The 26029-nt window shown below is 37.0% G+C and overlaps 2 protein-coding genes and 1 long non-coding RNA gene across 3 annotated transcripts; 1 reads left to right on the top strand and 2 right to left on the bottom strand.

The window, feature by feature from the left end:
- The first annotated feature begins 3650 nt into the window (after nt 1-3650).
- Nucleotides 3651-4127, top strand: LOC148852534 (uncharacterized). Its single transcript, XM_088942819.1, has one exon. It carries the CDS (start codon nt 3651-3653, stop codon nt 4125-4127), a length of 477 nt encoding a protein of 158 aa, XP_088798945.1.
- A 12405-nt stretch (nt 4128-16532) lies between these two features.
- On the bottom strand, nt 16533-21149 carry LOC148852533 (F-box/FBD/LRR-repeat protein At2g04230-like). Its single transcript, XM_088946577.1, is given in 4 exon segments — nt 16533-16865; nt 16998-17162; nt 20047-20762; nt 20764-21149. Coding segments are annotated over 3 exon segments (1068 nt in total). The 5' UTR covers nt 21008-21149; the 3' UTR covers nt 16533-16865; nt 16998-17054.
- A 312-nt stretch (nt 21150-21461) lies between these two features.
- LOC148852532 (uncharacterized) lies at nt 21462-22351 on the bottom strand. Its single transcript, XR_016099598.1, has 3 exons — nt 22213-22351; nt 21936-22013; nt 21462-21757 (listed from the first exon to the last, which is right to left on the bottom strand). It is a non-coding gene; the product is annotated as an uncharacterized LOC148852532 (long non-coding RNA).
- Nucleotides 22352-26029: the final 3678 nt, after the last annotated feature.

Here is a 26029-nt window from a genome sequence, read left to right as displayed (position 1 = left end):
TTTTTCTGATTAATTTCTACATTTTCTAGTGTTTTCATGCTGTTCTACAATTTTCTGATACTTTCTGCATTTTTTCCGAATTTTTCTACGAAAGTTTTGCAAGTTTTGGTATTTTCTGCATTTTTTTTGTAATTTTCTGATTTTTTAATTTTCCGCAATATTACTGCCTTTTTTTTTGCATATTCTGCAAAGTTTTTTGATATTTTTTTGCATTTTCGGGTATACAGGTCAAACCGACCCGTTTCTACTACATGGCATCCTTGACAGAGATCATTCTCTCAAAATGTTGTTTTTGGGTATAAATGTGAATGTGACACGTTTCTACCACATGGTATCCTTGATAGAGATTATTTTATTGGCATTGTTGTTTTCGGGTATACAGGTTGACCCGACCTGCTTCTACCACATGGTATCATTGATAGAGAATTTTCTTGGCATTGTTGTTTTCGGGTATACAAGTCGACCTGACCCACTTTTTGTATTTATAAGTGAGAATAAGTGGACAATATGGGTGAGAGTGGGTAAGGGTCAATATGAATGGGTCAAGTGGATCAAGATGGGTCAATGTTAAAGTGGATTATAACCCTTTACCAAGCATTGATGATGGGTCATAATAAATTAATGGATCAAGATGAATGGTCTGAAATTCAACCCTTACCCAACCCTCCCATTTGCCACCCTTAACTCTTCATACTCTCTCAGTCATGATTACTAATTCTTGCACTGCAGTTGGTGATAATCTCATTTTCTAATGCTCCAATGAATAAATTACCCTCTCTTACTCAAGTACAGAAGCACTACTACCACTATTGTGGTTGAAATCACTCTTCAATTGTAGTCTCTCGTTATATAACTTCTATCATTTGGTGTAATAACATGGGAGACACTACCAAGTACCATAGTGTTACTACTTCTACTATAGGACTCCTTTATTGAAGTCACTCTTCAATGAGAATGGTCCCTCGACCATTGCCTATAACTCCCATCATTTATCATTTGATGTGACAACGTGAGAGAAACCTTTCTTTCATCCATTCTTGTGTTTCGTGCACACTTTGTGGGAACTATTTCAGAATTATGGTTGTGATAGTAATCAAACTAGATTTTCCCAAGTATTATTGATCCGAACCATAAGAAATTAATTATATATAACAACTTAATAATAACCCGGAGGAAAACTTATAGGTAACAACAATGTTTCCATATGCGATCAATAAATTTACCAAAAATAGACAAAATTTATATAAGATCTAAAAAGTGCCGATTCAAGTTACATTATTCATTACTTTTTTTTGTTAAATAGTACCATTTCTAGCTTTAAAAAGAAAATCATTTACAATAAGTTCATGTATTTTTTAGATGAAATCTGTTATTGTACGATCTGACTATTTCTATCTGGAGGGTGATCTGGTTTCTAATCGAGCAGTGAATTGGATCTATCTGCAAGACAATGGATTAGAGAACCTGAGTAGCTAGCCCAGTGAGGTCGCTCTGATGCTTAAGTCAATAACTCTGCTATGCGAGCTAAAAGCTTGAGAATTTAGGAACTAGTGAGTAAAGTAATCACGCATACCTTTGCCTTGAGGTTTCATGCCTTTATATAGTGAAGTAGTCATGAGCTTTACGAAAGAGCTCCGAGATCTCCGGGGTGTGGAGAGAAGGTTCGTTCCGGTGTATAGATAATACTTATCGTTTCACTTTCGACTCCGGTGGAGCCGGGGCAACTTTCCATCGTGATCTCGAGAAACTTGGGATCTGTTGGCTCATCGTGATCTCGAGAAACTAAGGATCCTTTGGAGAGGCCTTTGGAGCCGGTTACATAGTGATTCGGGTCATTAGCTCCGAGATGGTACTTCGATTATGTAGTTTCAAATTGGATTAGATACCAAGGTGTCTCTACACCGAGGTGACTGAATACCCAAGCTCCGAATATTGTAAACTAGACTTGCTTAACTGAGCTGTCATCCCCTGATCTGATCACATCCACATGTCCCCTTCTCGCTAGATCGTGCTAAATCGCCCTTCATCAAAATCTATTATTCGCAACATGTTGCATTTCAGCATTTAATTAATTAAACTGGATTTATTACCTAAAACATAATTAAAGTGTTTTGGCCGAGCCTCCATCTCCTTCAACTACTTCTGGGGCATGGCCTTGTGGAAGAGGTTTGCATGAGCAGAGGACATCTCCTTGTTTGCTTCAAAAAACTTACCGGTAAGACACATGAAGATGCAAATCAAACTAATAATAAAACACAATGGAGAGAAGAAATTATCAAATGGGGTTTATGCAACGTGATGAACGTAAGAGTGGCTACGAGCTATTAGACCCTCTTATGCAAACCCATATACAAATGATGTACCTAATTTGTATCTGCCATGTGTTAACATACGAGATGTGTGCTTAATCCCAAGTCTTACCTAGATTTAAACATGTAGGGGCCATATACTTTCTTCAAGTCAACTTCTGTGACCATGACAAAAGTGGTCCACGTGTGCAATTTTTATTTTTTATTGACAAAAATAACCTTAACCACATAATTTACCTTCTTAATTAATTTTATTGCTCATGGCGCACCAACAGTTGGATTCACCCTCATCCATCAGCAGTTCAATACGAGTGAAATGAGGGGTTGATTTTTGGAAATTTGGTTCAAAAATAGAACTGAATAGAGCGGCATCATTGCATTCAGCATTAATTCCTACAAAGAAAGTCAGTGAGGGTGTATATATATAGTCATGAGATAACTATACTATTATTGCATGTCGTATTCATCTAAATTGGTAGCTGCACTGTGTGGGTCAACATTCTCCTAGTCCCAGGCATAAAAAAGGTCAACTGAATTTTGTTGTGTAGATGACATAGATATAGTTCAACAAGGAGTAACTCAGCTCCTGCGCCCATTAATTAATACCACAGATTGGATGATAACAACCTTCACATTTCATCTCCAAATATTGGTGTCTTTCCACTTCCATCTGGTCAACTTTATTAAGCCTGGAATTTCATGAAAGAAGCATGGTAAGAGACGTAAACGTGTTATGTGAGTAATCCGAAATAGAAGACAAAAGCAAGGAATGGTGCATCGGTAACGCCCGGTTTCTTCTAGCTATTGCATATATATACTACGTAAAGCTAGCCTAGCTAGCTATCATCAATCATCATCCCATGAACAAGAAATTTTGCCACGTGGTAAGAACCTCTACAGTGAACATTGTTATTGTTCATGAATCATGAGCTAATACCAGAATAACGGTACGATATCTTCTGTGAGCAATGCTCTAAGCCAACACTGTTGCCAAGCTATCAGCGTTTGTGGCTGTTAATTCAGACTCGTCGGAATTTGGGGTTTCGACTGCCTTTCATTTTCTCAAGTCCAAAACGATGAAGTCTCCTCGCTTTGCCTGCCTACCATTTGACGTTTTAGGAATTTTTTGGAAGCCTAACTTTCGTTTACTTGGACGAGGTAGCCGTTGAATTAGACCACCCCACTTGAATTACTGCATGTAGTCCCATGCATTCCCTCTCTAGCATACTTATTTTGCTCTCTCTCTATAAATACCCACCACCCTCTCCTTATCCCCCATCCAAAAACATAACTGCTTTCAAATCTCTCTCTCTCTCTCTCTCTCTCTCTCTCTCTCCCACAATGAGGTCATTAAAGATCTTCCTCATTTTAGCAATTGCTATGGCTGCTTTAGCTTTTACTCTTGCTGCAACACCAACTACTGATGAAGAAGTAGCAGTACTGGAGGTTGATGAAGATGATAGTAATTCTGATGAAGACTTCCCATTGTCTGATTTTGGGCAACCATCTTCCCTCCGAGGGACAAGTCGATTCCTCGCACAAGTAAATGCTAAAACGGCTGTGATGACTTGTAACAAGTTTCCTAGAGTTTGTCGTGCCAAGGGAAGTGCAGGACCTGATTGCTGCAAGAAGAAGTGTGTTAATGTGCTTACAGACAGGCTCAACTGTGGAATGTGTGGGAGAAAGTGCAGACACCCAGAGATATGTTGCGAGGGCGAATGCGTTAACCCTTTGTTTGACAAGAAGAATTGTGGCCAATGCAACAACAAATGCAACAAAGGGAGCTCCTGTGCATACGGCATGTGCAGTTATGCTTAAACTACTCGTTTATTTCCTAGCAATTAATTAATTTAAATTCGTTATGTATGTATGTACACAATAAAAGCAGGCCATCCATCCATCTTCATTCTGATGGCCTTTGCGAGTTTTTCTTTGCTCATTTGTTCATGTATTAATTGTATGAATTTGTTAGATTCATATTTTAAATTTAATAATTTGACTTACAGCCAAATTTTCTTTGTTAATCCGGCCATATCCAATTTGGTCCCAGTTTGAAAATACTATTTTCGATCTTAGATGGGGATGGGGCGGGGATAGAGAAAATATTTTTGCCCCGAAGTGGTGATAGGCCCGGGACAGGTTTCTATATGATTTCTCAAACCTGCCCCTACTAATATCCCAAGATTTAATATATATTAATTTATAAAATACACCAATTTTTTTGCAAATTCCTAACACCTCTAGGATTCCATAATCCCATTTCTAAAATACCACTAAATTCCCATAATTAAATTTTTAAAATACCCCAAATTCTTATAATCATATTTCTAAAATACTTATGAATTTGGTGTTTTTTAAGTGGTTGCCTTGAACCAAAGAAAATTCAGGAATTCCTCAATTATGCGGAGTAGGTGCCTGTCCCATTGCCACTCCTACAATTTCCACTTTACTTTGAGAACCAAAAACACCAAATCTCAAGCTATATCAAAAGTCCAACCCCTAAATGCTCCTCCAAGGGGTGTAAACAGTTCGAATTCAAATCAAATTAGGCAGTATGGAATTCATATTTACACAAGAAGCAAAGCCATTTAACTATGTTCGGGCTTTGGGTTTGACGAACCACTTAGGTTCAAACCAGTCAGATCAACTTGAACTATCTAATTGGATTGTCTTTGAACTAATCACATCAAGAGTAGTTGAACCATTTCGATCTAGACCAGTCTGGTCAGACCAGGTCCCAATTGAACCGGTTTGGACCGGTCGAAACCACACCAGATCAGGCTGGTTCAGTTTGGTTGGGCCAAACCCAGCTGGACTAGTTCACTTTGATCGGACCGGATCGAGCCGGATTTGGGTCGGTCCCAAGTCAAAGGCTCCAAAGGATCTAGGTCAGCTAGCATTGTTGACCCGTACCGGATTCGGTTTGGGTTGTATGGATACGCGCTGAACCAATGATCCGAACCGGGCAAAGCAAGTGGGGTGGTTTAGGGTATGGACTTCACCTGTTCGACCTACTTTGGATTTGGGTCGACTCGAATCAACTTGTGTCGGGTCGGGCCGGGTTGTGTGAATAATGGTTGGACCAGACGACCTAAACCAGGTAAAGCAAGCGATTCTGAGCCATCCCGTTTGAGGTCTATTTCAATTTCAAGCTGACCCGAATCGGTATATGTTGGATCTGGTGCGTTGACCTGATCCGGACTTGGGTGAAATTGATTTGGATTTATGTTAGGTGAAGTGTGTTGATTCAAGACAAAACTAAATTTAGTCAACAATTAATAAAAAAATTAATGTATTAATTATAAATTATTTAATTCAAATGAAGAAAATAAAAAAAGTTAAGGAATTAATACTTATTTTTGTAATGGTTAACCCAACGGTTATCCACAACCCAACCCAACCCAACCCATTTAAATAGGTAGATTGGGTGATGGGTTGATCACACAACCCACCAAGTGAATAGGCGGGTTGGGCGGATTAGATTCTGGGTTGATTGGGCGGATTCAGCGGGTTGGGTGAAAAATTGCCTCCTCTACCAAAAAGGGGAGATTCTTAAGAATAGAATTGGAAATAATCTCCCTCCACTCTACATTTACAATTTCCTAGTCCAGCTCTTCCCAAGTACTTTTATTCCTCCAAGTAAACCTATTTCCCTTCATTTCAAGAGTCGAGACACTACAATCTGAAATGAACTCGTTGAAATCCCTTGTTTAGCTGTTTATGACCTCCCTTCTGCCTTTTATACCCTCTCTAGAAAGGTAATTATTAAAGTTTCCTATTAGGAGCCAGGGCCCATTTGTATTATATGCAATTTCCTTGACCCAGTTCCACACGATTTTTTGTTTAAGGGGAGCATAAATAAATGTACAAAACCAATCAACATTATAATTGTTCTGATTGATGCAAACATGGACTGATCTTTCGTTAGACATTAAAATTGGAAGGTTACAAACATCACTATTCCATAAAACCCATAGACCTCCTAACAACCCCACAGAATCCATAACATAAGGGTTTAACTATATTTTTTGTTCTTTTAGGCTGAACTCGAGTTTCCATAAGAAAACACATCCCTAACTTATGATACCCACTAAGCTCTGAAATTTGACGTTGGAGGGTAGTCCTTCCTACCCCCTGACATTCCAACTAAGTATTTGCATGGCCACCCAAGTTATCATCAGGACCCATGTTGTCCTTTTCAATCTTAGCAATTTCCTCGTCTAACCCCTTACTATTCATCATGCCATCTGCTAACTGATTGTCTAACAGGGCTTCTCCTTCCTCTTGGTTTTGGTTGAACCACCCATTTGTCATCTCCTCATCATTGTCGATCTTGTCATCAGTGTTTTCCTCATCTTCTTCGTTAGCTATATTAACAAGGTCACCATTATTCTTTCGGCCCCCTTCAAGATCCTGAGAACAAACCAAGTTAGTGCTTTTTGTTTTTGAAATTATCCATAATCAAATCTGTCAGATCGCTGGCGCTTGAATTTGACACGGTTGATTTCTGAATCCATTTTGTCTAAACTATGTTGTTTTGAACAGGTTCAATTGTTGCATGGCTAGCGTTTATGAATCTTGTTTTTGATGCCTCCCTTGCCTGTTCCACTCTAAGGATTTTTGCTTGAGCCCACTGGTCTTTCATCGTGAACCACTTTCGATCCTTCTTTCTGTCTGTTGTTCTATCACTCTACTTTCTAACGTCATGCTTTGATTTGGTGGAACTAGGCTTCCTTTTATTTTGGACCACAGTCCAACCTTCGTCTGATCTATTCCTTCTAAACTAGGTACACTCAAAATATTTGTGGCCTCACAATTGATGCAGAGGTCAAAAATATTTTTGTAGAATACTTTGATGTGGCTTTGAATTCCTCCTTGTGTGACTGATATCTTGAGAATGAAGGGGGACGTAAGATCTACTTTAACGCATACCCTTGGGTATATGGTTCTTTTCATTTTCTCAATATCACAATCCAGTTTCACAACTGGACCCACCTCCTTCAAGATAACTTCAAGGTCATCTCTATTCCAGCACTCAAGAGGCAACCCCGGAAGACTAACCCACAAATCAACCATTTCTAACTTCTCTATCAAAGGGTTAAACCCAGGTCACCATGGGACAAAGACAAGATACTTTCCATTTATCATCCAAGGTCCCTTCTTGATGACATTCTTATAGTCTTCGTGAGAGGAAAGGAAATTAAAGAATAACTTTTACCTATCTTCCGAATGTCTATTTTGTTTTCAACCCTCCATTCCCTGGCTTTTTCATTGATGGCAGCCAGAGGTTCCTCCTCTCCCAAAACTTTAGCAAACAAACATCTCGACCAATGTTTGTTAACTTTGAAATTTGCTTTCAGTTCATCCAAGTTGATGGCATGAGTAATATTGGGGTGTTGTCTGATAGTTTTTCCTTTGTGGATCTGGTACCTAGCCACTTATCTTTAGAAATCAAAGCCCATGGATCTTCTCACCTTGCTCGTTCCGGCTTTGTCAGCTGCCGTGGTGGTATGAGAACAAGTACACACTTCTTTCTGCCATGGCTTTGTCTTAGCTACACTCTTGTTTATCCTTTATCATGTCTTGGCTACACTCAAAGTTTCCCCGAGTATCCATCTTACCATCCTGCGAATAGGAGACAAGAGAATCAATTCTCTTATCCCGCAGACTGTACTAAGACGAGGGCTATGCAGGCTTAGTAAAGTCAACTTTTCAGACTCTTTGCTTCGGTCATCAATAGTTTTGCAAAGATCCTTCACTACACTAGTTTTCAAAGAGACCACCTCCTCTAAAGCTTGAGTCCAACTTGCCATGTTTAACCTTTTCATTTCCATTAGCTCTGGTCCTTGGGAATTTCTTCTCTCATTATATTTGATAGAGTTCTACTACTAATTATTTGAGACATGTGATAGACTTCATGATAAAGTCCATCACATGATCCCTACATGCGATGAACTTTATCATGATCTAACAGTTTCCTTATCCTAATGGACTTTATTTGATAGAGTTTTGGTGTAACTTAAACTGATCTCTTAACCTTGAATATTGTACACAAACTCAAACTCTAACAGTTGTATTGTACTCAATCTTTATCCAGTCATCTATAAATAGATCAAGGTTCGATCAAGTCATCATTGAACCATGCATATTAGTCTAGTTCTCTCTTATTTCCTTAACTTGGTATTAGAGCCATGCCATCCCTCTCCAACTCCAATGCCCAAACACAGAATTTGGTTCAACAATCCACCACTATTGTGGATTCTAGTTCAGACGGCCATCTTCTCAACATCACTCACTTTCTGTCAGAAAAGCTGAATAGTGAAAACTTCCTATTGTAGAAAGCACAGTTCCTACCTATTCTGCATACCGATAAACTCATAGGACTTGTAGATGACTCGTGAATGGCTCCACCCAAAGAAATTTTAGATCCAATCAACGGCCAACTTGTCTCCAATCCAACGTATGAATCATGGTTCCAACTTGACCAACTCGTCCCCAATTGTCTAATATCTTCACTAACTGAAGGGGTAATGTCTCGAATTGTAGGGTTACAATCCTCCTCCTAGGTATGGAATGCTTTACATAAGTCATATTCTACACATGCTAAATCCCAGGTTTTCCAATTACGGAAACAATTCCAAAGTTTGAAGAAAGGAAATCTTAGTATATCCGGTTATGTTCATAAAGCTCAGACAATTGCTGATAATCTTGTTGTTGTAGTTGACCCAATTTTAATTATGGATTTAATTATTTATGTTCTTACCAGTCTTGGTTTGGAATTTGAATCTCTGGTGACAACAATCACCAACTGACCCGATATTGATGATGTTCTTGAAATTCTTTTATGTCATGAAGTGTGGCTAGAGGAACACGCCCCTCCCTCCAATGACTCCTCTCCAAATAATAAAATTGCCAATGTCAAAGAGAAGAATTCAGCTCCTTCCTAAGGACATCAACAGTACCCCTCTTAGTCCAACACCCGTGGACAAGGAAGGGGTCATGGACACAACAATGACAATCAACCTAATAATTCCGGTGGCCGAGGATGTGGTGATTTCAGTATTATATGTCAATAATGCAATCAACCCGGTCATGGAGCACAAAAATGCAGGAGACGCTATGATCTCAATTTTCACAATGACAAATACGATCCAGCTGCTTACAACACTGGTACTTCATCTTCTTTTGATCCCACATGGTATCCAGACTCTGGCGCTACTCACCATATGATGCCATCCATTGAAAACCTACAGTCGCATTCTGACTATCAAGGGAAGTGATCAAGTAAAAGTAGGTAATGACTCAGGTTTGCAGATTTCAAATAATGGTTCTTCTATTTTATCCTCCTCTAATGGTACCTTTAAGCTAAATGACATGGTATCCAGACTCTGGCGCTACTCACCATATGATGCCATCCATTGAAAACCTACAGTCGCATTTTGACTATCAAGGGAAGTGATCAAGTAAAAGTAGGTAATGACTCAGGTTTGCAGATTTCAAATAGTGGTTCTTCTATTTTATCCTCCTCTAATGATACCTTTAAGCTAAATGACATGTTTCATGTTCCTCACTCATGCAAAAAATTTACTATAAGTTAGAAAATTCACAAAGGGCAATGAATTATTTTTTGAGTTTCACCGAGATTGCTTTCTCTTGAAGGACTATATGGAGAGAACAATTCTGCGAGGACCCAGTAGAGACGGATTATATCTTTTTCTGGGTAGTGTTCACAACAACAATAAGTCTCCCCAAGCAATGGTTGGAGTTTGAGCTTTTATTCAAGAATGGCATCAACAACATGGACACCCTGCTTTGCGAGTTGTGAGGCAAGTTTTGTCTAAATACGGTTTACCATACTCTAATCAACCACCTATTAGACTTTGTTCAACATGTCAGATGGGTAAGAGTCATAGGTTGCATTTGTCTTCTAGTTCTTCAATCAGTAAGTGTCCCTTGGAGTTGGTGTACTCAGATGTTTGGAGACCAGCCCTAGTTACTTCAAATAAAGGATTTAAATACTGTCATTTTTCTTGACAACTTCAGGCATTTTACTTGGATTTTCCCTATGAAAAATAAGTTTGATGTATTTGATCTTTTTCTTACTTTTAAACGTCATGTTGAGTTGTTGTTTGATGCCAAAATAAAATGTTTCCAATCTGATTATGGTGGAGAATATAGGAAACTTTCTGCCATTTTGGACAGTCATGGCATTACCCATCACCGACCTTGCCCTCACACTCATGAGCAAAATGACAGTTGAAAGAAAACATCGCCACATCACTGAATCTACCCTGTCTCTATTAGGAACCTCATCTCTCCCCTTCACTTATTGGAATGATGCAGCTGAGACAGTCATCTACTTGTTGAATCGTATGCCAAGTCCATCTCTTGGTCATGCCAACCTATTTGAGAAGCTATTCAGTACTGCTCCAAATTACAACATGCCGAAGACTTTTGGATGCGCATGTTATCCTTTTTTGCGTCCTTATAATAAGCATAAGTTCGACTTCAGATCTCTTCAATGTATTTTCATAGGGTATAGTGCCATTCACAAAGGCTATTATTGCTTGCATCCTGAATCTAGATGAGAATACATATGCCGCCATGTCATTTTTTATGAGAGCCTCTTTCTCGAGCTATCCGTTGACTCATCTCAATCATTTACTCCTTCACATGGGGTTTACATTCTTGCTCCCTCCTTACCATCAAACATAGTCAGATCCGACCACCATATAGTGGCTCCAGCCACTAGTGATACATCTCCCCTGCCACTGGGTCATCACACTCCTTCTGATTAAGCTATTTCCATTGATGACAACTCAAACACTACCCAGTCTACTACCTCAATACCTCCTTTTGGCACTCGAATTATTACAGATTTGTTGAACACAACTCAACTTGTGCCACCACCATCTAGCTCTTGTCGACATCATATGACTTCTTGATCAATGGATGGTACTCTCCCACCTCGAGCTCATACTGCAGTTAAATATCCATTACCCACTGCACTACTATCCTAGCTACATGATGCCACTCCTACTTCTTACTCCAAGGCTTCTACTAATGTTTGGTGGCAAGAAGTGATGACTAAGGAATTCAATGATCTCCTACAAAACCGCACCTGGTCTCTCATTCCTTATAAAGATGGTATGAACGTCAAATGGGCTTACAAAGTGAATAGGTGTGCTGACGGGTTTGTAGAACGGTTCAAGGCTCGACTTGTTGCTCAAGGTTTTTCTTAGATTCCAGGAGTAGATTTTACTGATACATTCAACCCGGTTGTCAAACCAACAACCGTCCAAACCATTATTGTCATTGAAATTTCCCATAAATGGCCAATCCATTAGCTCAACTTTGACAATGCCTTTCTTAATGGAGACATTCAAGAGGATATCTACGTCTTCCAAACCAAAGGGTTTGAAGACCCGTGCTTTCCTTTACATGTGTGTAAGCTACAAAAGGCCCTATATGGTCTTCGACAAGCACCAAGGCTTGGTACTCTCGGCTGTCCCCTCACCTTTTGGGTATGGGTTTTCATATTTCTAAATCAGATCCGTCAATTGTCTTTCGCAAGGCACTACCTCCATTTATATGTTGATTTATATTGATGACATTCTCCTAACCGGGTCCACTTCTGCTACCATCTCATGGGTTATCTCTTCTCTGGCTATCGCATTCTCTTTCAAGGATCTAGGTCCAACGTGGTACTTCTTAGGCATGGAGTTCACCCACATTCCTATGGCCTAGTCCTCTGGCCTATTCTAGTACAAAGTCTGAACTCAGATCTTGTGTGAACACTGCCACAAAAGTTCTATGGTTACAATCTCTGCTAAGAGATCTCCGTATTCCACTCCGTCACTATCCAATTATTTGGTGTTATAATTTTGGAGCAATGTATCTTGCATCCAACCCAGTTTTCTGTGCTTGAACTCGACACGTTGAAGTTGACTATCACTTTCTTCGAGACATGGTACTAAATAAGTCTCTAGAGGTGCATTTTATCTCTTCACAGGATCAGACGGCAGATATCTTCACCAAACCTGTCAATGGCACTCAGTTCCATCAACTCATATCCAAGGTTCATGTGCACGCTGGACATTTCACTTGAGGGGGTGTGATAGAGTTCTACTACCGATTATCTAAGGCCTACGATAGACTTCATGATAAAATCCATCGCATGATCCCTACACGCAATGAACTTTATCATGATCTAATAGTTTCCTTATCTTGATAGGCTCTATTCGGTAGAGTTTTGTTGTAACTTAAACTGATCTCTTAACCTTGAGTGTTGTACACAAACTCAAATCCAAACAGTTGTTTTGTACTGAATCTTTATGTAGTCATGTATAAATAGATCAAGGTTCGATCAAGTCATCATTGAACCATTCATCAGTCTAGTTCTCTCTTATTTCTTCGACCATATCCCATCACTGTGTCGGATTTTTTCCTTGGGAATTTTTTGAAAAATTCTGGGACTTTGGACCATATCCCAAAGCCTGTTCTTACTTTTTTCCTTCAGGAATTCACTTTGGACCGCGTATTCACTTCTATCCAACATCTTTTTTTCAATTGAACGTAACTTGCCATTGAGTTTAAGGCACTGTTTTGGGCCTCAATAATTTTTTTAATCTTCTTTTTTGACCTTTAACTCCCATGGAATCCCAAGCTCCAGATTAGGCAATCACAAAACCGGCAAATGGATCACCGTTCCTGCAAACTACTAGAAGCTCAGCAAGAAATAACAAACGAGAAATGGAAAGCTCAGCAAGAAACCAACACCTATCACTAAGGCCATGTTTGGTTTAAAGGAAAAAGTAGAGAAAGAAAAGGAAAGGAAATGAAACTTTTACAAATTTTGTATAAGTTTCTCTGCATTTCCCTTCATTTTCCTACTCTTTCCTTCAAATCAAACATAGTGTAAAGGTTAGCAAACTTCCCTTTCAAAGTCAAAGTCAGTACTTCATCCTGACATTAACCTTGAGCAAGAGAAATCATTTCTCCTGGATCACAACCGATTCACACTCAACCAAACGTCGATGAATTACTTGTTCTACTGCGCCCACCATCTTGGCTTCGGTAAATATATTTAATTGGTGAGTGGAAATATGCCTTCGGGCTTTAAAAAAAATGTTTCGTTTTTGCCTTGTTATTAAAAATTTTTTTATTCATGTTTTGTACTTCTACCTTTGGGTTTCATTTCAAATTAGAAGACTAATATGTATAAAATATGCATGCGTGTTTATTTAAACATATTTGCTCATAAGTATTGACCATAGCTTAATCATCTACATTGTCAAGTAGATGGGCTTAATTGGGGCTTTCGGGCTTGGGTTTGATTGTCACACAAAATTTGGGCTCCAGTTTCTCCAGATCCCAACCCAAATTTATGTCAATTCTAAGTTTTCAACCCAAACGAAGCCTAGAGCTCGACTGGAATCAGGCTCAATCAAGCCCAACCCAAATTTATTCACCAAGTTGTAAGTTGTAACTCTAAAAAGGGCAACCCAATGCACGAGACTTCCACTAATGCAGCCTTTTGGGAAGGGACGGATATACACAGCCTTACCCTTATATATACAGAAAAGCTGTTCCTAAGATTTGAACCCTAATCACTCAGGTCACAATGAACCAACCCAAACCCAACCCAAGTTGCAATTCTAATTATAGCAATTGGTGAAGAGATCCCCAGCTCCCAGTTCCACCTGGCTTTAGGGCTGCAAATTGTATCTGATTGCCCAAATTCAAATTCGATTTTATCCCATTAATGGTAATCTGAATTAAACCTGTTTATAATTGGATAAAATATGAACCCACCCCTATGATCCAATATAATCCAATTGCATTAGATTTAAATACATTTTTTCATGTATAGTTAGGATTTATATTGTATCTACTAGTAAGTTGGTTTGAATATTGTGTTTATACTAAATTGCATATGCTCAAGTGTCATTCAAGCAATTTTCAACTCATTTGTTCATAAAATATAATATCAAAGTCATTATTTCGTTTTCTAATAATATATGATATTTTGATCATTTTAGTTTAAATTATTTAATAGCAGAGGGGCCCCTTGTGAAAAGGTAGATTTGTATAGGAAAAAATGAATTTTCAAAAGGAAAATTTTTTTAATTAAAAGTTTTCAAGAAAAAAGATTTACTTAAAATAAGTAGAAACTTATGGATAATAATATATTTAATAAAATAAAATAATAAATAAATAAAATTTTCAGTTTTGAAGTCAATTTAATATAAATAAATCAATTTTATTGGGGGTCAGGCTCAGGCTCAAGATCTAGACCCGATGGTCCAATCATGCTCAGGCTTGGACCTAAATATGTTCTATTGACATAAAAGCAAAGCCCAACATGGCCTGTGAATAGGTTTAATCCCAACCCTAAGGGTAGAGAAGCAAGGGGACTCCAAGGAGCCATGCCCCCCCCCCCCCCCCTATGGCCTAGCAAATCCCCACTCTTCATCTATATCTTCCCCCTCGTCCACTCCCCTCCCAATGGTTGCCCCCCAATGGCCATCCACATTTATTCCCCCCTAACCCCCAATCCACTTAGATTTTGGCCCTCTCATAAAAAATTCCTAGCTCTAACCCTACCCGACCCAAACCTAACCTATTGATGGTCCTAAGCTCGAGGAAAGAGAAATATTTATTAGTAAAATAAATTATTAATTAATTAAATAATTTAGTAAGTTAAATAAACAAAAATATATGGATAACAATTTATTGAATTTTGTAAAATAAATAAATATTCATTTATTACTACGACATGACTACTCCAAGTTATCTAGAACCAAACTCGATTCATTGACAATCCAAAATATTGGACACATGTTAAATTAAATAAATACAAATTTATGGATAACAATATATTTAATTTAATAAAATAAAACAATAAATAAATAAGTACATTTTTCACTTTTAAAGTTAATTTAATATAAATAAATCAATTTTGTTGTTAAATAAAGACTACAAATCTTCTTTTCTCAATTTCCCCATTAAGTTCAGGCTCAAGATTTAGGCCTAATGGTCCATTCATGCTCAAACTTGAGCCTAAATATGTTTTATTGATATAAAGGCAAAGTCTAGCATGACCTACAAATAGGTTTAATCCCAACCCCAGGGGTGGAATTAAGGGGACTTAGGGGAGCCTTGGTCCCCTACTCTCCCCCCCATTTCACTTACACTTTGGCCATCCTCATAAATATCGGGCTCAAATCCGATCCGACCCATTGATAACCCTAAATATTGGGGTTCAAGGGGAGAGAATAATTTGTTAGTAAATTATTTCTAAATAAATAAATAAAATGTCTACTAAAATCTTTCTCTCAATGTCAAATTTCCTTTATTTTAATGATTTATAAATAATTTATTTACTTTTATTAAATAAATAAATGCTTAGATTATAATAATAACAAAAATAATGATGATAATAATAATAATAATAATAATAAATGAATGAATGAATAAATAGAATTTTAGATAGAGAGAAGAGAGATGACATTTTATTTTATAGGTTGACATAATCATAAATAATTATATATGGCACTCCTATAGTTTTCAAATATCATAGAGGCAATTACATAATAAGGTAAAGAGAATATCATAAAGGCAATTACATAATCATAAATAATTATATATGACACTCCTTGTAAATTTTAAAAAATAGCACTCTTGTCATTTCTAAGGGAAAAAGGCAGAAGTTACTCTTAGATTCCATTTCCTACATCCTTAAGGTTGGAGCCGTACACGGTTTCAATACATACACACTATGTTGTATATGATGGATATCAGTCCATTTTAAATTCAAATATAAATGAATCAAATTTGGATACCTATCTAATTCGATTCAATCCCTTTGCAACCCTACCTGGCTTCATATTAAGAGAATGATCTTGGTGGTCGGCCTAGCATTACTCTCAGAATTAAAACTCATTTTTGTACTAGAAAAGATAAATTATGGCCTCTTTTGACTTTGCTGAGTTACTTGGTCATATACCATTAACCTCTTCAATTCAGCTCATCTTTTCTTTCATTTTCCTCTACAATATTATTTTGCAAGCAAATCATTTCCTTCTCTTCATTTCATATGCAACCAAATGCAACCTCAGCTCTGAACAGTCTTGTTGAAAAATGATGAATAGATGTAGATATAACATTACCACTTAATAACCAGGAATGCAAAACCAAACCTGCAATAACTAGAAGCAGGAATTTACCAATTTAAATACACCATGCATCTCATTACAACGACTAATCATAATATTTGTCAAATGAATACAATTGCTGCACTTGCAGAGCCTCTTGGAAAACTCAAAATCATCTCAGAAAACATTTTACCACTCTGATGTTCCTTTAGGCTGCAAAATACAATCTTCTCCAAGACTAATGCATTCTTAAGCAGGAACTCCACCAATTCTACCTCATAGGAGTTCCCCGTAAAGCCAATTATATGAATAATCTTAAGATGGTATGCTAGACCAGGGAAAAACGTCTCCCGTTTCCAGTCTTCAAAATAAGGTCCAAAATGAGATCCTATGCACAGACCTTGGAAAAACTCAAAAAAAAAAAAAAAAAAAAAACTATTATTAAACGTAATGAAATTAGGCATAAGGTGAAAAAGAAAACGTAATCTAATGCAGGAAAATAGAATGGATGCTATGACTTTAATCAACTCACATTTTCATGGCCAAAACTTAATTCAAGTGTCTCAAGAGTAGGGGAGCTTCTCAACAATCATGCAATTCCTGGGAGTTCGGATCTAGTAAGCCCCATATTAAGTACTAAACATTTCCAGTTTGACGATGGACATGGAAGTTTTACCAATTCACTTTCTGCCAACACCTATGCAATTACCAAATGCAAAGAAAAAAAATGTTATCATGTATAACCATCTCTCAAGTATCATGCAAAGAAAAAAAATAATATTGTGTTGTGCACATTGTGAACAGGGTTTTTTATTTTATTTTATTTCTCTAAATTGGCAATGTACATCTTGCAATTCATCAACTTCAGCAATTCTTTGAATCAAATTACATGGTCCATGAAACGTTCTAATCAAGCAACCATAACCTTCATGTCTGTGCGTGTTGGAGGAAAAAAGCATGTGTCCATGTAAACTTTTCTTGACTGTTTGTCACATTACTTTTAGCTGTCTAAGCTTTATACCTTTAGTGGACAGTGTAGTAGTAAACATGGAACATGAATGGTAGAAGGCAGGTGACTAATCAAAAGTTTTCACTTGGGACCCTAGGAGAATTGTTATCTGTATGCAGTGAATATTGAAAAACTTGGTCCAATGATGTGCAAGTTTATCATTAAATTAGTTTTCCTCATTCATTTCACTTTCAATTCTGAATCATGTTGTATGTTCGTGTTCAGACTAAGAACCAGAGGGGCAATTTTTTGAATCTAGTGTTGGAGGGTAAGGGATTTTCAGAAGTACACTAAAAAAACAGCACTGTCATAATGTTTAGGAAACTTTAAATTCTGAATCATATTGTATAGTTGTCATGTTAAAATGAAGAACCGGGGGCAATTTTTGGATCAAGAGTTGAGGGGAAGGGATTTTCAGAAGTACACTACAAAACAGCAGCCCATAATGTTTAGGAAACTCAAAATGAATTCGCCAGTACATCTATGAAATTTTAACATGCCCCTCTAATTAGAAACTTTAAGACACTTTACAATAAAATGTGAACTTTATTAGAACTAATAAAGTAAGCTTTTTTTGGTATGATAACTACAAGGTAAATGCAGTCAATAAGATCTAGATATGCTATTGCTAAACCTTATCCTATTCCAAAATTAAACAAGCCCCGAAGAGTTTTGGATGGCCCTCTTCCTAAAAACAACTCAGTTTTCTTAGTAACTTACCTCTTTATTCCAAGAAAATAAACATTGTACGCCTAGTTTAAGTTGAAGATATACAACAAAACCCACTAACTTTCCATATGATTATACCATTCTAATCATCTAAAAGGGGAAAAGCGAGAAATAGTTCAAATCTCTCCTAATGGTAACCCCATTTTCCTCTCTTTATCTCATTCTTTTTTCACAGGATGAGAAAATACCATCTTTCAGCAATGATCCCCATACTTCAGGCCTCTCCCTCAGTATCCTCTTTTGTTTCAAGGATCCTGGATGTTCCAGTGCTCTAACAAAAAGGTAAGATATTTGTTACTTAAATCCAGCATATTTTAAATGCTTAATTTCTTTACATGCTTATTCATTATAGTACGTATAGGATTAGTTACTTTGCATAAAATAAAATCCATAATTTGTAGAGAGATAGGCTGGAGTTTCCCAATTTCTGCCCGTGAGATGAGGATGCAGGTCACTCCGAATCACCACTTTAGGCTGGAAATTATATTAAACATATGGCTGTTTCTCCATATCTAGAATGCCCAAACGACTGCAAGATAGCCTTCCAAAGTGTTTTTCTCCTTTTTCTGCTTACCTTTCTGATTTGGCAGCTATATAGAACCCTAAAACTGAAGAAGCCAAACACCATTAGATGCCCCAAACCCTAAGAAAATAAGCTCACAAAGAACACTTAGCTTTCTGAACATAGATCACAGGTTTTATCCACAGGCAAGCGCATCCTTTGTCATGCACTTTGCTAGAGGCTGTTCACAAAAGGAAAGAATTCTCAGAGGGGATCACTTCCATACCTGACACCACATTGCTAGGAATTGAGCTTTAGGTTTAATATTGAGTTTCTTGAAAAAAAGATCTGGCTTATAATTTCTCAGATGAGTCCATATGTCTATACTATATCAAAGCCTTCAGTGGAGGGGTGATTGCTTCAAAGCTTTAGCAAGAAATTCAAGATCAATTCTCATCATAATCATCTGAGCCTTATCCCTACTATAAGGAATCAGCTGCATGAATCCTATTTCACCATTCTATTCTGTTTAATGTCATATCCATTGTTACATTATGAGGGCTTAAATCATTTCTTAGTACTTCAACCCATGTCCTTTTTGGTTTGCTCTTAGTCCTTCTAACCCCTTTCAATTTGTAACTGATTACTTTTTCTTATGGGTGCTGCAACTACAAGTGGTCTTCTTTGTATGTAACCAAACCATTTAAGTCTACTTGAATTCAAGACCAACTCTGTTCCATTTCTTATTGCTACTTTGTTTCTATCAAATGATGGGTACACACTACTCCATTTCTAATATTGCATAGTACTGCTGAATTGTTGTGATTTTGTCAGCTGCCACTTCAAAAGAAAGCATGCAAGTTGTCCATGAACAGGGCTTGGTCGTCCAAGGGTTTCCCTACAAGGATGAACTCTCACTCCAACCTCTTATCTTAAAGCGCAACCCTTTGATGAACTTTGAATAAGTTTACTTGATAGATCTACAAATAGAGCAGCCATAATTAATCCTTACTTCACCAGTATCCCACCCCATGTTTCTAGCTCTATATTTGGTCTCAATAGTTTTCTTAATATCCAGTTACATATTGAAATCAGTGTTTTAAAACAAGGAAGCATAATGCAAGGCATTCCACTACCTGGAAGCCTGAAGTAAGAGGCATGAGCCTCCTCGAGAGGAGGAGGCAAAGAAGAATGAGGATGCATAACATTATCATAACTGACAAAATTCAGTTGAAAATTCTGACTTTCACTTGATACTGATTAAGAAGATCTTAATTAATTTGTTCTCGTAAAAGAAAAGAAATCATGACAGAAATTTTAGAAAAGGGAAGGAAATTGTACCTGGATAAACTCATGGTATACCGTTAAAACATTAGCCTGGCGAAGATTCACGAGAAGCCTTCTCAATGAGCCTACCATGTAATTTCTCTTGAAATCATATAGAGAATCCAAGTCAAGAGTGGCATTGAGCAGGGACGATGAGCTCTTGAGATCAATGCATTCAGTACGCCTAGATAGATGCAACGAGACGACATTTGGGCAATCGATTCCTAGCCCCAACGAATCATGACAAATGCATACAGTTAACTTTTTAACACTCGAGGAAATAACATTCATCTTACTTCGATTGGAGTACCATATAAGGGACAAATCGTCGAGTAACGGACAGCCCAATAAAATACATGTCATTTTCTCTTCAGTTAACTCAATATTCTCTAGATATAAACTTTTGAGGGATCTTAGGCAAATGGGTCCCGGTAACTCTTCAACAATACAACCTGTCAGCCTCAGCTCCATCAACGAATCAGTGATAAAAATACGATAAGGCAACTTGTAGATAGGTTTCTCCAGGAATTCCAGATCAATCACCTTCACTTTCCTATCTAGCGCGAAACGAATCCATAGACTGACTTGACAATCAGAACCATCTACTTTTCCTCCAACTCCTTCATTTTCGGGCACAAACTCAGGTCTTTTCTTAGTATTTGTTGATAGTAGATGAATGTTGACGGAAATATGAGTTGTTGATGAAACCAATGAACGAAACTGGACAGAGTTTGAAGACATGGGGACTGACTTCTATATTGAAGTGTATGTAGTCGAAGTCGATGTTGGGAACGGTAGTCCAGAGACGTCCAAAACTGCGCAGAAGCATGGTGTGTACAGAGTTCTTGGTTGGCAAAAAAGAGAGGATGTGAGCAAGGACCGTTTGTGGCAAACTGCTTAGCCTGTCTTCTTCTTCTTCATTCAAACTCCTCTTCCGTCCTCTGCTCTTGCTAGGAGTTGCCAGAAACTCCTCCATTTTTATAGAAGCACGAGAGATGTCTCTCGTCTGAAAGAGGAGGACGACAAATAAGAGTAGTAGGGTTTGTAATGTTTTCAAGATCGGCCACCGGGGATTTTTCTTGGCGAATTCCAAGAAGGATGAATTCGTCCTCCCACGATTTTTTATTGGTCAAGTCAATTAATAAGCCAATTAGGATTAAGAAGGGACGACCACTGACAGAATAGAACTTCATTTGATGAATTCCCATTTCCAAGCAAAGTCCTACACCAAAGCAACTCTTTTGGTGATTTCCCAACTCTCAAAAGTTCAAACAGAACGATTCTTCATCTACACGTCCATTGGTTTAATCTATTTTAATACGTTAAGTTTGATGTTTTTTTCCTCTTGTTTCGTTTATTTTCTAGATATTTTAGTAGTACATTTAATTCAATTTGAGACTTGGTGCATGAGGGGGATAGCATAATATATAGCTGAGCGGCATCTAATTGATGGTTATCATTTATCTGGTGATCTGTTTTAGGGGAAACCATTTGTTCTACTAAACTGAATTGTCTATAATGTGTTGATAAAATTCTCTACAATCACTGAATTTCCTCCCGTGGAATTCTCTACACTTGAAATCAAAATCAAGAAAGACATATTATCTGGTGTAGAGATAAAGTTCTCTACAATCACTGAATTTCCCTAATTAAATTGCTTTCTCCATCATCAGATGCTTTAGAATATGAATCAGATTGTCTGGTGTAGTCCGCACCCCCAATTTTTCTATAGTGAATACATGGAGAATTATAAACGGAACAAGAATATTGAAATAAAAATGGTATTACTCCTGTAAATATAGATTGGAGATGCAGCTGATCATAGAAAATGATCCTGTCTGGAAAGATGAGTCCTTTTTCTTAATTTAATCTGATTACAATAGTGTGGCTCAGTGCTTTCCTACCTGTGATTTACTCTTGATTCCATGGATTGACTGCAACTAGCAGAACTTGAAGAGCTACACTGTGATTGCCCCATGCTTCTGCGGATTAATCCAACCATATCAGTGGGCATCACTAATGATATCAAAATGCAGAACCTGTCAGTCCTAGTAGAACTACAATGAATGAAAAATCTATGGGTGCATAAAGAAAATACTTGAAAATAGAATTTTTATGCAACTTTTCTTACATTGAAAATAGAATTCTCATGTAACTGTTCTTACATTTAAATGCTTATACCTTGCTTTCTTTGAGAGGGAGCTAATGCACAAACAAACTCTGCAAGTATCCTTTTTCTCAACAACTTTTGATGGGGAGAAGAGATCAATACTAGTCAATCCCAAGATTTGGCAGATCTAGGAAAAGACAAGTACTGGTTAGATGAAGAACCAATCGATATTCTTAAATACAGGGATTGAATGAAGTGTACTACTAAAAAAAAATCGAGAAAATAAATAAAACAAGAGAAAAAATAATCAAACCCGGCGTTACTATTAAAGTATATTAAACCAATGAACGTGTAGATTTGTATTCTATAGAAGAAAATCTCTTGAGATAGTACTGCGGAAAAAACTAACGGTGAGGCCACCGTTAGCTCCAAGTGATCTCCCTTCTTAATCCTGGTTAGCTTATTAATTGACTTGGACCAATAAAAAATCATGGGAGGACGAATTCGTCCTTCCCTGAATAAGCCAAGAAAAATCCGGCCACCGGACGGTCGGACAGTGTAAATCGAGAACGGTGGCCTTCTTGGATCCCGGTTATATTACGGTTTTTCCGGATTAGATGGGCAAACCGCCCGGTTAACCAGTAAACTAGGACCCAGAGAGCATTCTGCTTTTTACTCCGGTCCCAATCTTAAAAAAGCCCAATTGTAAAATTGGACTGGGCAATACTTGGCCCAATTTAACCTCTAAACCCTTAAACCCTAAAAACCCTAACATCAAACCTTAAATCCTATAATCAACCCTTAAATCAAGCCTAAATTCCAAAACCTTCAAACCTTAAAGGCTTAAACCAAACCCTAAAATCTAAATTCTAAATCCTTAAACCCTAAGCCTAAATCTTAAATTTATAGTAAAAAATACCTTTGGTTGTATGCATATCCTCCAAGGGGTAGGGATACAAACGAATCATATTGGATTCGAATCAGGGTATATTCGAATTCAATTCAACACTGTTCATGTAAGATTCAATATGATCCAAAGATCCGATTAGATCATATAGGACTCGATTTAAATTTGAATCCTATCGGTAAGTCATCGGATGTAATCCAATCCGACTTGTTTTCTTTAAAAATTAATAAATTATTAAAAGAAAAATAAAATGTACTAATTTAAATAAAGTAAAAACAAAAAAATACAATTATTTTTTTATTATTTTCATCATATATACATGTTTTTATAAAAAATAAATAATATAAAAAATTTATAAAAATATAATATAAAAAATATATTTATAAATAAAAAAATAATATATATATATATATATATGTGTGTGTGTGTGTGTGTGTGTGTGTGTGTGTGTATTATATATGGATTTGACTATGGTATGGAAAAGATGTGATATTTGAAAAACTTCTGATCAGTCAAATGAAATCATAAACGTGGTAGCCGATCAGGTGTTATTCATCAAAATTATGGGTAGGTTTTGATTGGTCAAAACTCCTCCCATACCATACGTTTTCTGCATTTTGTATATATTTTGTATACAAACACCTAGAGTACAAAAACCTTGTATTTTATATATATTTTCACTGTACATATTTGTATTTATATTCTTTACAAACTGAGTCCTAGATATTTAGGACCTATTGGTTTTTGGATTTTGAGAGAAAGTTGGTTAATGGGATTTTGGTTCCCATTGACTAAGATACTCATGTTCTTTTTTTCAAATTTATGTGATGTCTATGAAAAACTTATTTTCCCTTAGCGTTCATTGCGATTAGATAATATAAATTTTTTTCAATTTCATCAAATTCGATGAAATCCAAAATCCAAGACATCCAATTAAATTCAAATTCAAATTGACATCCCATTCATCCGATCAGATTTTTGATCAAATTCGGATGGAAGAATTTTATTGTCGAGTCAAACTTGGACTTATATACATATGATCCTAGTCCGATCTGATTACAGACCTAAACGGGATGTAAACCGGTTTCTACACCCATGGATCCCAATACTAAGCTTATTTCAGATCAGGGGAGTTAGTTGGTGATCCCTGACAATACAAGAGACATGTAGGGAAGCTGAATTACTTAACTATTACCCATCCAGATATTTGTTTTGCAATGGAGGTTGTAACTTAGTTTATAAGCTCTCAGCATATCCCATACTTTGAAGTTGTGCACATAATAAAAAAGTTGTATCTTAAGGGATTACTTGGTATGGGAATCATCTATTAAGAGTATGGGCTAAACTATGTATAGGTTCATAGATGCTGACTAGGTTGGATCACTAATAGATAAGGGGTCAACAACAGGGTATTGTATACTTTTAGGTGGCAATCTTATTTCCTGAAAGAGCAAAAAGCAAAATGTTGTAGCTAAATTAAGTGCAAAATCTGTGTATTGAGTCATGAGTCAAGCAACAAGAGAATTGGTGTGGCTTAAGTGTCTTCTTCAAAAAATTGGAATTCTAGTGAAGACTCCTACACACTTGCACTATGATAATTAGGCTTCCATCCATATTGCATCAAATCCAATTTTTCATGAGAGAACAAAATATATTGAGGTGAACTACCACTTCATTAGAGAAAGGATTCAAAGTGGTGACATTGACACACCATTTTTGAAGGCAAGGGACAAATTAACTGATTTATGGACCAAGCCCTGAATTATCCTCGTATTAATTTCATCACTAACAAGCTAGGTCTATATGATATATATATACACCAGCTTGAGGGAGAGTGTTAAAAGAAGTCTTTTTGGGTGTATTGAGTGGCAAGACAAAGATGTCCTTTTATTTTATGCTTTGAACACTCCTATCCATATATATTATAAACAGGGGCATATATGTAATTCAGTATCTCTTTAGTATTAATATAAAAGGTGGGCCGACTGCTAAGAGTGGATTATGAAGTCTAATCCTTCTCTAAAATAATTTGGCACTTTTATCTTTTCTCTCTTCTATCTTCTCTCATTTCTTTCTTTATTTTTTGGTTCGAACTCCATTGTAACATTGTTGTACCACCTTTCACTATATATATATATATATATATATATATATATATATATATATATAACAAAAAGAAAATCTATCATAATCTAGTCTAATTGATTGCATAAAACCTCATACCTCTCAACCATATTGGTTTTCTTTGGCTAACTAACTATAGAATCCTCATCTTTCTCCACGAAAGTGTAGTATAATTGGCTGTTGGAATCTATCAACTTCACACACCTTTTTCTCTAATGCAAGGGGAACTTCTTTCTCATTGCATTTCAGCAAACTAGCTCCATCCACCTTTGTGATCATGGCCGCTCCATCCTTGGTGAGCTCAGTATAGTATATCGCATCATGCAAGTGTGCTAAACTTCTCAAAAAAGCACCTGTGTTGTCAAGATTTGCATCGCTCATTCACTGATGGTTGGTGGAAGGCACAAGTCACAGTTGATGAATAAGCGGTTTGCCTAGTATAATGTCATACAATTTACACCCTTGGACCACTTAAAACTCTAGGTTGGTGAAGAAGGCCCAAGGGTGAGAGGCAACATGGTCAATCCTTTGGTCACTAAAATATTTCCATTAAAGCTTGTCAATTTCATTGGTAGGCCAATTTCCAAGTTGTCCATTAGAACAATGTGAATGGAGACGAGGTTCGCTGAATTCCCTTATTTAATTAGGGCTCAATGCATGTCAAACGATTTTACTACTAACATGTCATGGATTGAAAATTCCATTGTGTCCCAATTTGTTGTGGCGACGCCTTAGGCTCTTAAACACTTTGATTAACGCCCTTACTGTTGCATGTAACTTGTACCATCTCATCAACTCCATGCTTAGTGGAGAATTTGCACAGTTCATTTCTTTGTCTACTTTTGCTACCTTGCATT

This window comes from Nelumbo lutea, chromosome 5 (assembly GCF_056320005.1).
Source record: "Nelumbo lutea isolate HS-2025 chromosome 5, American lotus-T2T, whole genome shotgun sequence".
Taxonomy (NCBI): domain Eukaryota; kingdom Viridiplantae; phylum Streptophyta; class Magnoliopsida; order Proteales; family Nelumbonaceae; genus Nelumbo; species Nelumbo lutea.
Note: the sequence above shows the minus strand (reverse complement) of the source record. Positions and strands in the feature narration are given on the sequence as shown.

Excerpts from the sequence above, each read along its gene's own strand:
- LOC148852534 (XM_088942819.1), top strand. The coding sequence starts at position 3,651 with ATGAGGTCATTAAAGATCTTCCTCATTTTAGCAATTGCTATGGCTGCT.